The sequence below is a fragment of the Trachurus trachurus genome, assembly GCF_905171665.1.
Source record: "Trachurus trachurus genome assembly, chromosome: 5".
Lineage (NCBI taxonomy): Eukaryota > Metazoa > Chordata > Actinopteri > Carangiformes > Carangidae > Trachurus > Trachurus trachurus.
Genome location: NC_139896.1, coordinates 18,898,657 through 18,911,291, shown reverse-complemented (window position 1 = coordinate 18,911,291; position 12,635 = coordinate 18,898,657). Strand labels below are relative to the sequence as shown.

Genomic DNA, 12,635 nt, shown 5'->3' with positions numbered 1-12,635 from the left:
ATCTGATTCATCTTCACCATCAAGCTACTTGAACTCACAGCTCATTCATTGTTCTTTTCTCAGGTCAAAATTCAACCGTGATTGGGATCAAGGGACAATCCATTGTCATGTCATGCGCTGCTGAACAGGACATCATGGCTTCCTCAGAGAAACACTGGTGCCATTTGAATAATGCCAGTTTCTGTGAGTCACACGCAGTCCTGGGCCCAGAGAACGAAGAAAAGAGAGATTTCAAGATCCTGGACAGACACAGCTCATTCTCCTTAGAGAAACAATACCTCACACACAGCGATGCAGGATCCTACAGGCTTACTATGAATTTTCACAATCACACAAAGGTTTGTGAAGTAAAGGTCCAGGTTAGAGATGAACCACGTTATTTGGAGATCATTCCTGTTCAAGTGGATCCAAAGCCAGGCCAGCAATTTGAGATCAATTGTAGATATTCTCAGGACCTGAAAGATTATTATAAATCCTGGATATGTGACGATTCAGAGTGTCCACAGACAGTTAAAATTGTAGATGACAGATTCCGGTCAGTCCTCATACTGACTATTGATAATGTAGGTTGCTCAAAAATTAAATCATTCCAGTGTGTGGTCTACATGCAAGAGACCACCGTGAAGTCCAGGGTTCACTATCAACGTGAGGCTCATGTTACTGTTGTGAAAGTGTCTCCACCTTACGCCTGGAAAAGGATACCGATACACGCCTACAGTCTGCTTAATCTAATGTGTATTAAAATTAACACATATGACAGACACAATAGAAGAGGTCCCGGATATGACTATGAGCCACTGAGAAGAGACGCAGACAGATCAACAAGGCTGTCATACTATAATGATTATGATTATGGTTATAAGCTATCCTGGTGCAGAGTGAGTTACCCTTACTGTCCTCCTGTAAATGTAGAAGTTGAAAAAACAAAATACTCACTCACTGTACAAATCTGTGTCACACCAAATGATGATGGAGCCACGTATCGCTGTGAGAGCGGCTGGCAGCAGAATGCAGAAGTGGAACTTGTTGTCTTAGGTATGAAGGTAACACTTATATGCCTTTGTTTTGATAGACTATTTTACTGTTTCTGTCATTTTGTCTTGAAGGGTGTCGAATCTGATCCATTCTCTCTGAAAACAAACAAATATGACTTGATGCTTGATGCTACTTATGTGTTATTGTCATTTGAGAGCATGTAAAATCTGCTGGCTACGATGGCAGTGAAGGATAATATGGAGGAAAAAAAAGATGAGTTTTGTGTACAGGGACATCATATTTTAATCTCTATTTTACAGGATCTCCTCCTCCGCCTCCTCCTCCTCCTCGTCTTCCTCGTCCTCCTCCAAATCCTCCAGTGGACAAAATACCAAGGTTACATTGCAAGTTACTTAATAATTTAGTATTAATCCTGATTACACTTGTGTTGTTGTTGTTTTATCTGTCTTGTATTTTCTGATCCATCAGTGGCTCTCCGCTCAATGTAGGCATCATTGTGATATTGAGCAGTGTATTTCTTCTCATCATCACTTTGTCCATTGCAGTCACCAAATGTAAAGGTAAGTACCAGAACAACAGTTGATTCAAACTATTGCCCTTAGGATAATTCACTTTGGAGCAAGAAAAAGTCTGGTGTGGAGAAGAGCCAGAGTGATGCTGAAACAGATTGGGACACTCAGATTCTTTAAATCGTTACAAACAATTGATTTTTGAATCTGTGGGTGATTTCTGCAGCTGCCAGATGGGTAAAAGTAAAAGGATATCTTATCTGCAGACATTCTCCTACTTTTCAATATGCTTCTATTGTTTGGCCACCGTTCCTGATTGGCCTGTTTTCAATAAAAACATGTTATCAGTTTTGGCAAATGATGCTTCTAGTCACCGATCAACCTTAAAATGATCACCTGCGGTTAATGCCTCGATGTGTGTGGCTGCCTTTACCCTCAGGTCATTAAGGTGATGGTGTGTTTTAAATACTATGTTTAAAAAACGTCTGTTGCTCTTCACTGTGTCCAATGTTTAATATAGTGGAGGTAGATACAGACCTCACAGTCTGTAAAGAATTGTGAGGGAAAAAATGGTTGGAGCTCTGCAGAGATCAACATCTCAACTGGTCTCTCAGTCTGCTCTGGTCAGATCTGTTATTATTACTAAAAGCTCAATTGTATTGTTGTTGCATATGAATGAAAAGTAATTAGGGTTTTATGTTTCAGGTCTGAGCAAATTAAGACAGAGGTGTGATCTGTTGTTTAGAAGGAGAACACCTCTGTCAGCTGTTGACATCGATGCAAGCATGTACGCCAACTCAGTTGCTAACTATTACCGTCAAAATCATGGCCAGGTGATCCCAGCTGATGAACAGGGTCAAGGTGCGTATAAATGAGATTTTCTTCAATGAGGTAGATTGTAGCTGTGTCCTAATTCACGGTAGGACTCGATCTATGATGTTGTGGCTCACTTTGCAACCTTGGCATCACAAAGCCTTGTTACTCATAAATATGAGGTAGAGGCTGGGTTGAGTTGGTGGAGACCAAACACGGAGCTGAAAGACAGAGAACACTGGACACCAAGTCACCATGTTTGCTCTCATTTAGCCAGAACAACGTTATAAGTCAATGATAATATATCAGTGTTGTGTCTCTTTTTTACAGGCGCTGACGGAGAGACCTCAAGTAGCTCAGATGATGAGGTGAGTCATGTCAGGAAATTGAAGGACAGAACACATTATTAGGCAGTGTACTAGTTAATTTAAATTGTATTTTAATGCAGTAAGCATTAGAAATAGTTATGTAGTCACTTGACCAAACACAGTAAACAGACACAAGCTGCACAAGCTGCTCTGGGTTTATCTGAAATTAAACATAAACATAAACAGTTAAATCTAAAGGAATATAAATTCATTCTTTATTTATAAATGTTTAAATCACAAGGGAATTCCTCCCCCTGACTAAAAATGATTCTTCAAAGTAAGGGTCTTTCATAAACCTGTAGCCTATTGTAGTCAGAAGTACAATATATGTCTTCAGGTGTTAAAGTTAAAGTAGAAGTACAGTAAGCAGAATATTTGTGTTAATATAAGTCTTAAATAGTTATATCTTCCGACGGCAATCACTAATATAGAGTGTTTGGTCTGAAACACGGGTCTGTCAGTCACTCTGCTCTGCTGTAAGCCGAGGAGAAAACTTTCCTTGTATCCTACAACCTTTATCCAATGAGGAGAGAGAACGGCATAAAGGGGCGGTCCTCTCTGTGTGTGCAGCCAAGGGATGCGCGTGAATGTGGTGACGTAGGGACGAGGGCGGGGACTGCTAACTCCATCGGCTGACAAGAAGTTAGCCAAAACGACCGGATCGCTTACTTCTGCTTTAAATAAACGGTATCTGGGGCAGCTGTGGTTCAACAGGTAGCATGGGGGTGTCCACTAATTAGAAAGATGGTGGTTTGATCCTTAGTCTCTCCAGCTGGTGAATCAAAAAGGACAAAATGAAAACGCCAGTAGGCTACAGATATTTGGAAATGTGCTTTAGTTCATAAAATATGAGAGATCTTGCACTGATGAGCACTGATCACCTCTGAGGTCACTGTTATGAATCATAGGATCTACAGGATGTGAAGGCTCTTTATAGATCCTGTATCGAGCTCTTGTTTAATGATATACCACAGTAGACAGTGTTGAAGCTCAGTTCACCACAGTGGGAGTGTCATCTTAGTGGCTATTGTAGTGACTCGGTTGGTGCTGTGGTGTGATAGCACAGTTTTAGCTTTTAGTTACTAACTACTGAAGAAAACGTGTATGTTAATTGTATGTATTATTCCTGCTCAGTGTGTCTTTGCTCTGTTTCACCTTGCCCCCAGTTTGAGGAGTTGCCTGTTTGCCGTAAGAAGTCCTCCAAGGTCAGCCGGGAGGAATCTGACTACGTCACAGTGAAACCTGGAGTAGTCGCTCATTCTCAGGATACAGGAGGAGGAGGAGGAGGAGGAGAGGGAAAGACGAAGAAGACAAGTACAGAGAAAGTGGCAAAGAAACAGCAAAAGAATGCAGCTCAGAGAAACTCCGAGCAGACTCATGAAAGTGAGGATGAGGAGGACGAAGTCACGTACACTCATGTGACCTTCAATCCCAAACACAGAAAATGAACTGCGGGACGCTATCAGTGCAGATGGTGATGATTATGATGTTGATTGAACGGCTCCACACTCATAACCTGAGTCGGAATAGTAATAGGCTACTATTACCAGCTAATAGTTAGCAGCAGTATGCTAATTGTCAATGATGCATTAGAACGCTTTAACGCTTTGAAAAGAACAAAGATTGTGTGTATCTTCCTGATGTTTGAAGAAGGCCCTCACTGGGATCTTCCTCACACTCTGTTTATTTTTGTACATAAATATTTTTTGTACTTCATCATCTTATTTTTTTAATGCAGATCTGTCATTTTTCTGAGTTAATTCACTCAATAAATATCAAGTGATAAATGAAAATTTGATTAAATTGAAATTGAATCAAATAGCATTATGCTGAACACTGGTTGTTATTATTATATTATATTATGTTATATTACATTTTATGTTGTTGTTATTTGAGGTATTGGACACTAAATATATTATATTATATTAGGCTACATTATATTTTTGGTATCATCAAAGTTTAATTAAAACACACACAAATCATACACACTGAATCCATTATTATTTACTTGAATTCAACAAAACAATAATATACAGTAAGACAATAAAAACAGGAAGTGATTACAAAATGGGATCCTATACAATTTACAACTTGTTTTTAGTTTTTTTCACTTGGTAAGATTGACTTAGAGAAACTTGATAAATAAATTATTGTGACAGGTCTTGCACAGTGCCCCCCTCTCTCCTTCACCGGTGTAAACATGTTGTTCTGCTCAGACCATGGAGGAACTGCTGGGGAAAAACTGACAGAAAAACGAGACATGTTATTTCCCTGAACTATTTCTAATAGTGTAATGAAGATGTTGATGAATGCAACGTACTGCAGCGAGGAAGGGGAGGTTCAGAGCTGACGCCACAAATCCTATGGCCATGGGGAAGAAGGACCTATAGCAAGAGACATAACAGAGTGATGATCACATAAGTTGTCACATAACATGTAGACTTATCATTCAGGTCATTGTGTCCCCACATCAACCTGGAAAAATAATGAGCATCATTATCATATTAGGCATATTAAGACAAATTTGTAACCTTGTTTTTCTGTTCCTCTATAACCCTATATGCTTACCTGAACAAAAGCACAAAGCCATAACTCTCAACCAGCATCCCTATGATTGGCCAGCGGCACAGCACCAGAGACACACCTCCCAGGAAGAAAAAGGAGCCTCGAAATTTGTGTCTCTGGAAGAAGAAGTGAGCTGTTCTTCTGAAGCCAATGATGAACATCAAGCCAGTCAGGAACAGGACCTCAAGGCAGGGAAATCACACCGAAGAAAAATAAGTACAAAAGATAATTTTATATTTGTATTCATTTATCCAAAACAAAGTTATAATGTAGATTACTTACCAAAAACTGATTGCAATTTACGTTTTGTTTGCCTGTCTTTTGCTAGGGTCTTTATTTCTAGTAGCTTCAATTTTGCCTACTGACTTTGTGATAAGCCCACTGACCTAATAATGTTCTTGTTAACTAATGATTAGGCTGCTTGGTTAAATTATTGGTCCCATATCCGGTAGCGTGTTAACTTCATGATTAGGTAATTAGGAAATTACATTCATGATAAATCTATTGGCGTCATGATGAGCTTGTTAAAATAATGTCTTAAAACCTTCAGAACTGATTGAAGTACTGTCAGCGATCACTGTTTTGTGCCTGAAGGTGGTTTATCAGTGTTTTTGATCAGGGCTCGCCTCGTTTCCGTTCACACACTCATGCACCACCACCACACATGGCATTTTTCACACTGAGAAATTATAAAACTCCCCATACATCTATGGATGATGTGAAGGCAGATTGTTAGCTGTCTTGAATTAGCAACCTATCGGCCAATCGAAAAATAGTATTAGTTGTTGCTGGGTCCCACGACTGCGCACAAATGCTCTTAAAGTGTGCAGAGGTTGCAAACAATGACAGATGACAAATGCCACAAAGGCCACGTAATGATGTGGCCGCAAAAATAAAAATAAAATAAATAAAGATCTTGGGTCAGCCCCCCCCCCAAAAAAAAAAAAAAAAAATCTCACTCCAAGCTAAGCTCAAAACTTGAGAGCCCTGTTTATGATTTAGGCTACATGAATTTGTGAGGTTTCAATGGTGACGCTGAGCACATGTGTGCCCTGAGGATTACTCACATTCCCAAATGCCAACAAGACTGAGTCAAAGTACAGCAGCACGCCGAAAAGCAGGAAGAACAGTCCGAAGCCCATCACCCCCACACCGATCTCTAGAAGACAAACACACACATTGTGTCAGTGATGTTCTCAGTTTTTTCTCTCTGTGTAGATATACATCTTTGAAAACAACTTTTAAAAGACGTCACACAGCTGGTGATTAGCCTACACACTATAAGCAGCAACAACCTGCTGACAGGAGCAGAAACTAATCAGTTTTATAGTCCAGAGTGTGGCCATTGTGGAGGATAATAATAATTATGATAGTGACCACGGTGGAAAATGCAAATATTTAAGAAAGAAATCAGTGTCTGAACGAAAACAGTAAGAGAGACTTTACTTGTTCCACTCAATGAATGAAGGGTAATATAAATCATGCCAAGTCTACAGGAAGCTGTGACATGAGGTCTGCTATTGGCTGACTCACTGGAGCGCAGGAGAGCATTGTGGGTTGATATGTAGTCCTTACGAACATTGAGGTTTCACCGAAGAATCTGGACCTCTCACCTGCTCTGTGTCAAACACCAGTTCTGCTCTACATCAGCTCAGGTACTGTAGGTCTGTGTCCTGACTGGTGAGGGTCTGACCTGTGTGTTGTGTCTTTCACCAGGAGACACCGTGTCTCCGCTGACACGTCTGACTGTCTGTTGGGAGGTCAGACCTCTGCTCTCTGCTTTACCCATAGCTCACAGCTTCTCTAACCCTTTAGAAAGGAGGGAGTGTGTAAACACTTACTCTGGAGCTCCGTGATGGACAGCATGCTGATCCCCGACGTCTTCCTCTTTTTCACCTGGTCCCTGTGTGTTTCTGTCAGGAATTAACGAGTCCTCTGTCGTTCGCAGCTGTGTGACCTTTGTGCATTGATGTTGTCAGTGTGTGAACATTAACCAGAGCAGGCGCGCACACAGCACACTGACCCCCTGTAGTGACTGGGGATTCTCAGGTGAGGGCTCATCTACCTGAGTTATCAGCCAATCAGTGACATAACGTATTTATCCCTTGTGTGTCTTGTTTCCGCCCCCTTTGAGTCTTGTTCTCTTTGGTTTTATCTTCCCCTCCCTTTGTTTCTGTATTTAGTATTTGCATCCCCAATGAAACAGTGAAGACTTCACTGTAGGCTTTCATTACATCTGTCTTTTTCTTTCAGAATATAGTTTACCACTTAAACAATGTGTCATATTCTGTTGAAAGTGAAAAAATAGGTGAAGTTAATGTATACTATATAGAAATGCCATTTGCATAAAAATGCTATAAAAATTTGAAAAAAGAAATCCATCTGTCTTCACTTTGTTCTTAAATGCCCAAACAAACTGACTTAAGCAGCAATAAATGTTCCTGTACCATCTGTACTGCTAGCAACGTAGTCTACTATTAATGCTGGGCTGTGATGTTAAGCATGCGTGCCATAAAACTGTTGTAAAACAAAGCTTTCACTCACAAGTGTATAGCTGTCTATTCTGGCTTCAACCCACAGTCCAAAGACAATCCCACTAATGATTCTAAGGTGTGAATATCAGGTTGTTTCCCCCATGATATAGGCCAGATAGAGCCGATTGATGGGTGGATGTGTGTGTTAGTAGTGTGAATGAATGCCCCATCTCCAGCTACAGTAGCTCTAGAGTCCAAATTCTGCAACTGTGGACCAACTTTTGCTGCCGGATCCTGATCCTGTCTCATCTTTTTTCTTAGTCTTACTAGTCAAATGCCTCCCAAAAGGAAGTTTTTCTTCACCACTGTTGCCATTTGTGCTTGCTTTCTTTTGGGCCTCTGTAAATACTATTGTGAGGAGAAGGTCTACACATTCTCTATGTAAAGTGCCTTGAAGTTATTTTATGTTGTCGACTTGACTGTTAACAAAACACTGGCTTGTAATGTGTCCATTGATCATAACATACCACATTCTGGTGATTCCAGGACATAACATGACTTAACAACATATCTCATGTTATGTGTGTGTAGGATTCTCTGGACTATGTGACACAGACACAATGTCTTCCTCCTCCTCCTCTTCCTCCTCCTGTCAGCTTTGAGCTGAAAGAATCCAGTCTGTGTGTGTTTCTGCTCTTTATTCATCACATACACTTTGATATAACAAAGACTATAGAGCATCATCGGGGGCCTGCAGGTGAAGGGCGGTCTGCACATGTGACCTCAGGAGACTTTTGGCAGTGAACTTCATCATCATCATCATCATCATCATCATTATGATCATCATCAGGTGGATTAAAACAACAGCAGTGAATATGTCATCATCATTGCAGACACTGTGATGATTCAGAAGCATATATAGAAACATAGTATTTGTATACATTCACTTTATTGCAGATTTATTTCTGAAAGCAAGCGTATTATTTGTCTTTTATCGTTTGCATAGTTCAAGCAGTTTGTCTATGTCCCCAAAGTAGCAGTGGTTACATGTAAGAGTCAGGTTCACTGATCCAAAACAGTATGTACACTGGCCAATGTATAGAATGTATATATTCTGTATTGTCATCATCACAAATGCTACATCTAGTATCAAATATCAGACACCACCAGTTGGTTTCTAACAGGTCAGATCCCAGAGAATCCAAAAATATGTATTCTGTCTTCGAGAGCCGCAACGTGAACACAAAGTGTCGTCTGTGAAAAACCTCTGTGTGTAAAAATTCCACCTGTCGACTGGACGTCTAAAAAAATAAGTACTGCCTCTGTGAACGTATTCCCTTTCTTAAAAAACGTAACACAAGAAAAAATAGACGTTTCTCTGAAGTCCTCGGCTGTTTTTGCTTAGTGAGTCGTTTTCCTTTCAGAGTAAAAGTCTGTCTTCCTGTAACACACTGTCTCTGAGTACGACAGCTCTCTGTACACACACTGAGGGGACGGGCACAAAAACATGATGAACACACAGATGAGACAGGGGAGGGAGGGGTATGTGTGCATTTGTGTGTGTAAGGTCGTGCACAGACTTTAATCAGGAGGTCACAATGAAGAGGTAAAGGTTGAAGATTCATTATTTCTGGCGATTTGTGATAAAGTTGATGTTCATTAAATGCTGAATGTGAAAGACCAGCAGGGGGCAGTAACATCCCATTACTTCCTGTGTGTGTGTGTGTGTGTAGCTTTGACCTTTGACCCACTGATCATTGCGTCTCCTCCAGATTCAAACTGTGCATGTTGTGACATGAATCACATGATCACTGACTGACGATGTGTCAGACTATGGCACTGATGATGATGTCACGGGGGTATGCTCCAGTAATTAATCCTGTCACATGACTGCATCATTAACTCTTCGTCCTCACAGACTCTAAGGTCACTTTTAATTCCACATACAGAAACCACTGATACACACGTGTCCAACATACTTTTCCAACAACGTGACATTCACTGGGCTGATTCTGAGACCACCTCCACCACAGGCCTGAACCAGTAACACGAGCTGCACAGCGGCCGGAGGTGGTGGAGGTTTCGGAATCATATGAATTACTCTCATTATGCAACTGAAACACGAGGGTCCCTCAGAGCGGGGGACAGGGACGGGGTGGAGGTCTGGGATGGCGAGTAGGTCACGATCTTCAGTCTGAGCCTCCCATCCTTGCTCGTATTTGAGGGGTTGGGGGGCGAACACCTCCTCTCTTAGAGTCCAGGAGCAAGTTTCAGTGAGACTTCAGTCGAGCTTCCTCTGGTTTCATCCCAGTCTCTTTCTCTCTCTCTCTCTCTCTCTCTCTCCCTCCTTCATCATTGTCCTCTGTAGATGCACTGATCTCTGCATGCCTCACATCAGTTTATTGACACCTCATTGTAATCTCTCCTCTGTAAAACATGTCCTGAGCTAAATGATATAGAGATATTACACAACTCGAAGCTGGTAGGAGACCTGCAGCCAACCTCTGTGCCAGAGGACACAGAGGACAGGCTGAGGGGGTGGGGGGGGGGGGGGGGGGGGGCTGGATTGACTGGGGCGGGGTGGTGGGATAGCTTCACTTTGGGTTTTGGAATCTGCTCCTCTGACAGGTGCCGGTGCTTTTGTGGTGTCAGTTCAGGTGGTAACAGAAATTAAAGTGTTCATCTGGGGTCGTCTCCATCGTTCAGTCTGTCCGGTGGATCCTCAGAAAGACGCTCCATCAAACTTGACGGCGGCCAGGGCCTGAGCTGCAGAGGGGACAGAGACAGAGCAGGTGAGAGACGCACAGGCGGGTGAGTCACCTCGAGTGTTAACGGCCACTCTACAGCAGGAGATGTGTTTGCAGGACGGATATGGTTTCTCAGCCACATGGTCATCCTCTGCTGCCCAGTTGTGTTGTGATGGACTAAGACTCAAGTTTTTAAACAGCAAAAGCAGGATTAACTCAGAAACAAACAGGAAGTTCAATTCAGTTACAAGAAAGAAAAAAAACACACATTTGAATCTTTTGCCTGTGAAATTTGAGTCAGTTTAATGACACCACATAGGTGGTCATCATCAGGACTGACTCAGTCTCACATATTATAGTATCATTAAAGGGATAGTTGGGCTGCCAGTTACAAAAGGCAGCAGAGCGATGTGCTGCTGTGCACATACACACTCACCTGCTGCACTACTGCGACTGCTGTGTAATATATAACAAATCCTGTACATAATGTCAGGTGTGTTATATTATATTTTTGACAAATACTGATTTTATTGCTTTGTGTTTGTTATTTGTTGTCTGCTAATCTTTTTCTCGTTGTTTTTTCCTGCTGCAATGCCTAATATATTATCTTCACTTAACTTAACTTAACTTATCCAGTAGTACAGCATGTGAGTAAATGTGGCACCAAAAGTAAAAGAATATCAACTGCCTTTACCAACTGGCAGCGCACTGATCTGAATCTATTGCAGGTGAATCTACTGCACCGACTATCTTACACAATCCTACATCAAAGAACCACAACAATCACGTTGACATCAGCTGTGAGGTGAGGGGGAGTCTGGACAGGACGGGGTGGGGGTGGGGCTGCTGGGCGTGCTGTGGTGAACGGACACTCACCTTGTCAGACTCACACCTTCATGATGTGGGCAGAGTTGGGGAAGTCGGCAGAGGAAGGGGTAGGGGCCAGGCTGGTCGGGGAGGTGGGGGGACTGGGGGCGCACTGGGCTGGAATGAGATGGAGGGAGGTGGGAGGAGTGAACAGAGGGAGACATGGAGAGCAAAACAAAACAAGGAGTGAGCCAACCAATGAGAAGAGAACGGTGAGGTCAGAGGTGAAGCTCCAGAGCTTTCCACCTGGGAAGAGGGTCTGCTTCCATCCACTCACCCTGGAGGCCGTTCACTTGTTCAGGGTCAGGGGAAAAACCCCTAACCCCCTACAGGAAAGTTAAGACCACCAGAGGAAACCAGAGCTGCTCCACTTCTCAACATAATGAGGAAAGGAGCTTTAATACTTCCTACCTTATCCCCTTCAGCAGAGGAAACATCTGGACCTTACTTTATAAAAGGAATAAAGACTAACTCTCCCACAATTCCTTGCTGCATCAACATTTAAAGTGGCTTATTGTTTCACTGCCATCGAACTGTAGAAATAACAGATGTTTTATGTTTGAGAAACAACTGAAACCCAAAACCATAAAAACAGACTTCTGCAATTATCATCATAACAATATACTATAGTTTATGTCCCTTAAATCCCCTCCCATTGTGTTAAGCACTAAGAAACATATTTAAATAATGTGTGTATTTGTGTCTAAATATACACTACTCTGATCTCTTTCCCAGTTCCTCATTGACTAATTGAATTTAAATGATTACTTTTTTAGTATCCTGCCTTTTCCATTTTATCTCTCACAATTTCAGTCCTGTTTGTTTTGTGCTTGTGGTTGAGAGAGGGGGTTTTGCCCATGTGTTATAAATAATGTTAGCTTACAAAAAAAAAAAAGGTTTAGTGTAATCCAATCCGATACCCTCAGCACCATGATTGTCTTTTTTGAAAGCCTCTCAAATTCTCCCTCAAATCTTTTCTCCCCTTTCCCTGACTTCACTCATGAGCAGTTTGCTCAATATTTGTCATTATGTGTTTTGCTTAGACTGTGAAAGGTTTAGCGGTTACTTTGGTCAACATGGTTACACAAGTGTTTACCTTGTCTTGTGACAGTGACCCTCTGACCTCCAGAACAGAGCAGTGACACAAATCTACTAAACATAAACAGCACACCTTCAATTGCATCATCATATATCAGTGTTTACCCTGGTTGATTGTTGGTGAAGGGGGGTGGGTTTGGTTTTAAAAGCTTTTGTTGGCCTTAATGGGTTACTACTGTACTGTGTGTGTGTGTATTT

The 12,635-nt window shown here is 41.7% G+C and overlaps 3 protein-coding genes across 13 annotated transcripts in view; 1 reads left to right on the top strand and 2 right to left on the bottom strand.

Annotated features, from left to right (window-relative positions):
* The window catches only part of tp53rk (TP53 regulating kinase), a gene marked incomplete at its 5' end in the record, with an annotated part of 199,246 nt that overhangs the window by 100,102 nt on the left and 86,509 nt on the right, over positions 1–12,635 (top strand). The window lies entirely within an intron of this gene.
* golt1a (golgi transport 1A) lies at positions 4,680–7,196 on the bottom strand. The gene is made up of 5 exons (XM_083971670.1): positions 7,093–7,196; positions 6,319–6,410; positions 5,255–5,433; positions 5,007–5,070; positions 4,680–4,928 (listed from the first exon to the last, which is right to left on the bottom strand). Exons 1-5 carry the CDS (start codon positions 7,115–7,117, stop codon positions 4,899–4,901), a joined length of 390 nt encoding a protein of 129 aa, XP_083827796.1. The 5' UTR covers positions 7,118–7,196; the 3' UTR covers positions 4,680–4,898.
* The window catches only part of plekha6 (pleckstrin homology domain containing, family A member 6), a 38,286-nt gene continuing 34,059 nt past the window's right edge, over positions 8,409–12,635 (bottom strand). For all 11 annotated transcript variants that reach the window (XM_083971937.1, XM_083971941.1, XM_083971942.1 and 8 more), the window contains 2 exons: positions 11,349–11,456; positions 8,409–10,491 (listed from right to left, as the gene is read on the bottom strand). In XM_083971937.1, the coding sequence (XP_083828063.1) occupies positions 11,359–11,456 (98 nt within the window). In that variant the 3' untranslated portion in view covers positions 8,409–10,491; positions 11,349–11,358. The remainder of the gene's footprint in view (positions 10,492–11,348; positions 11,457–12,635) is intronic.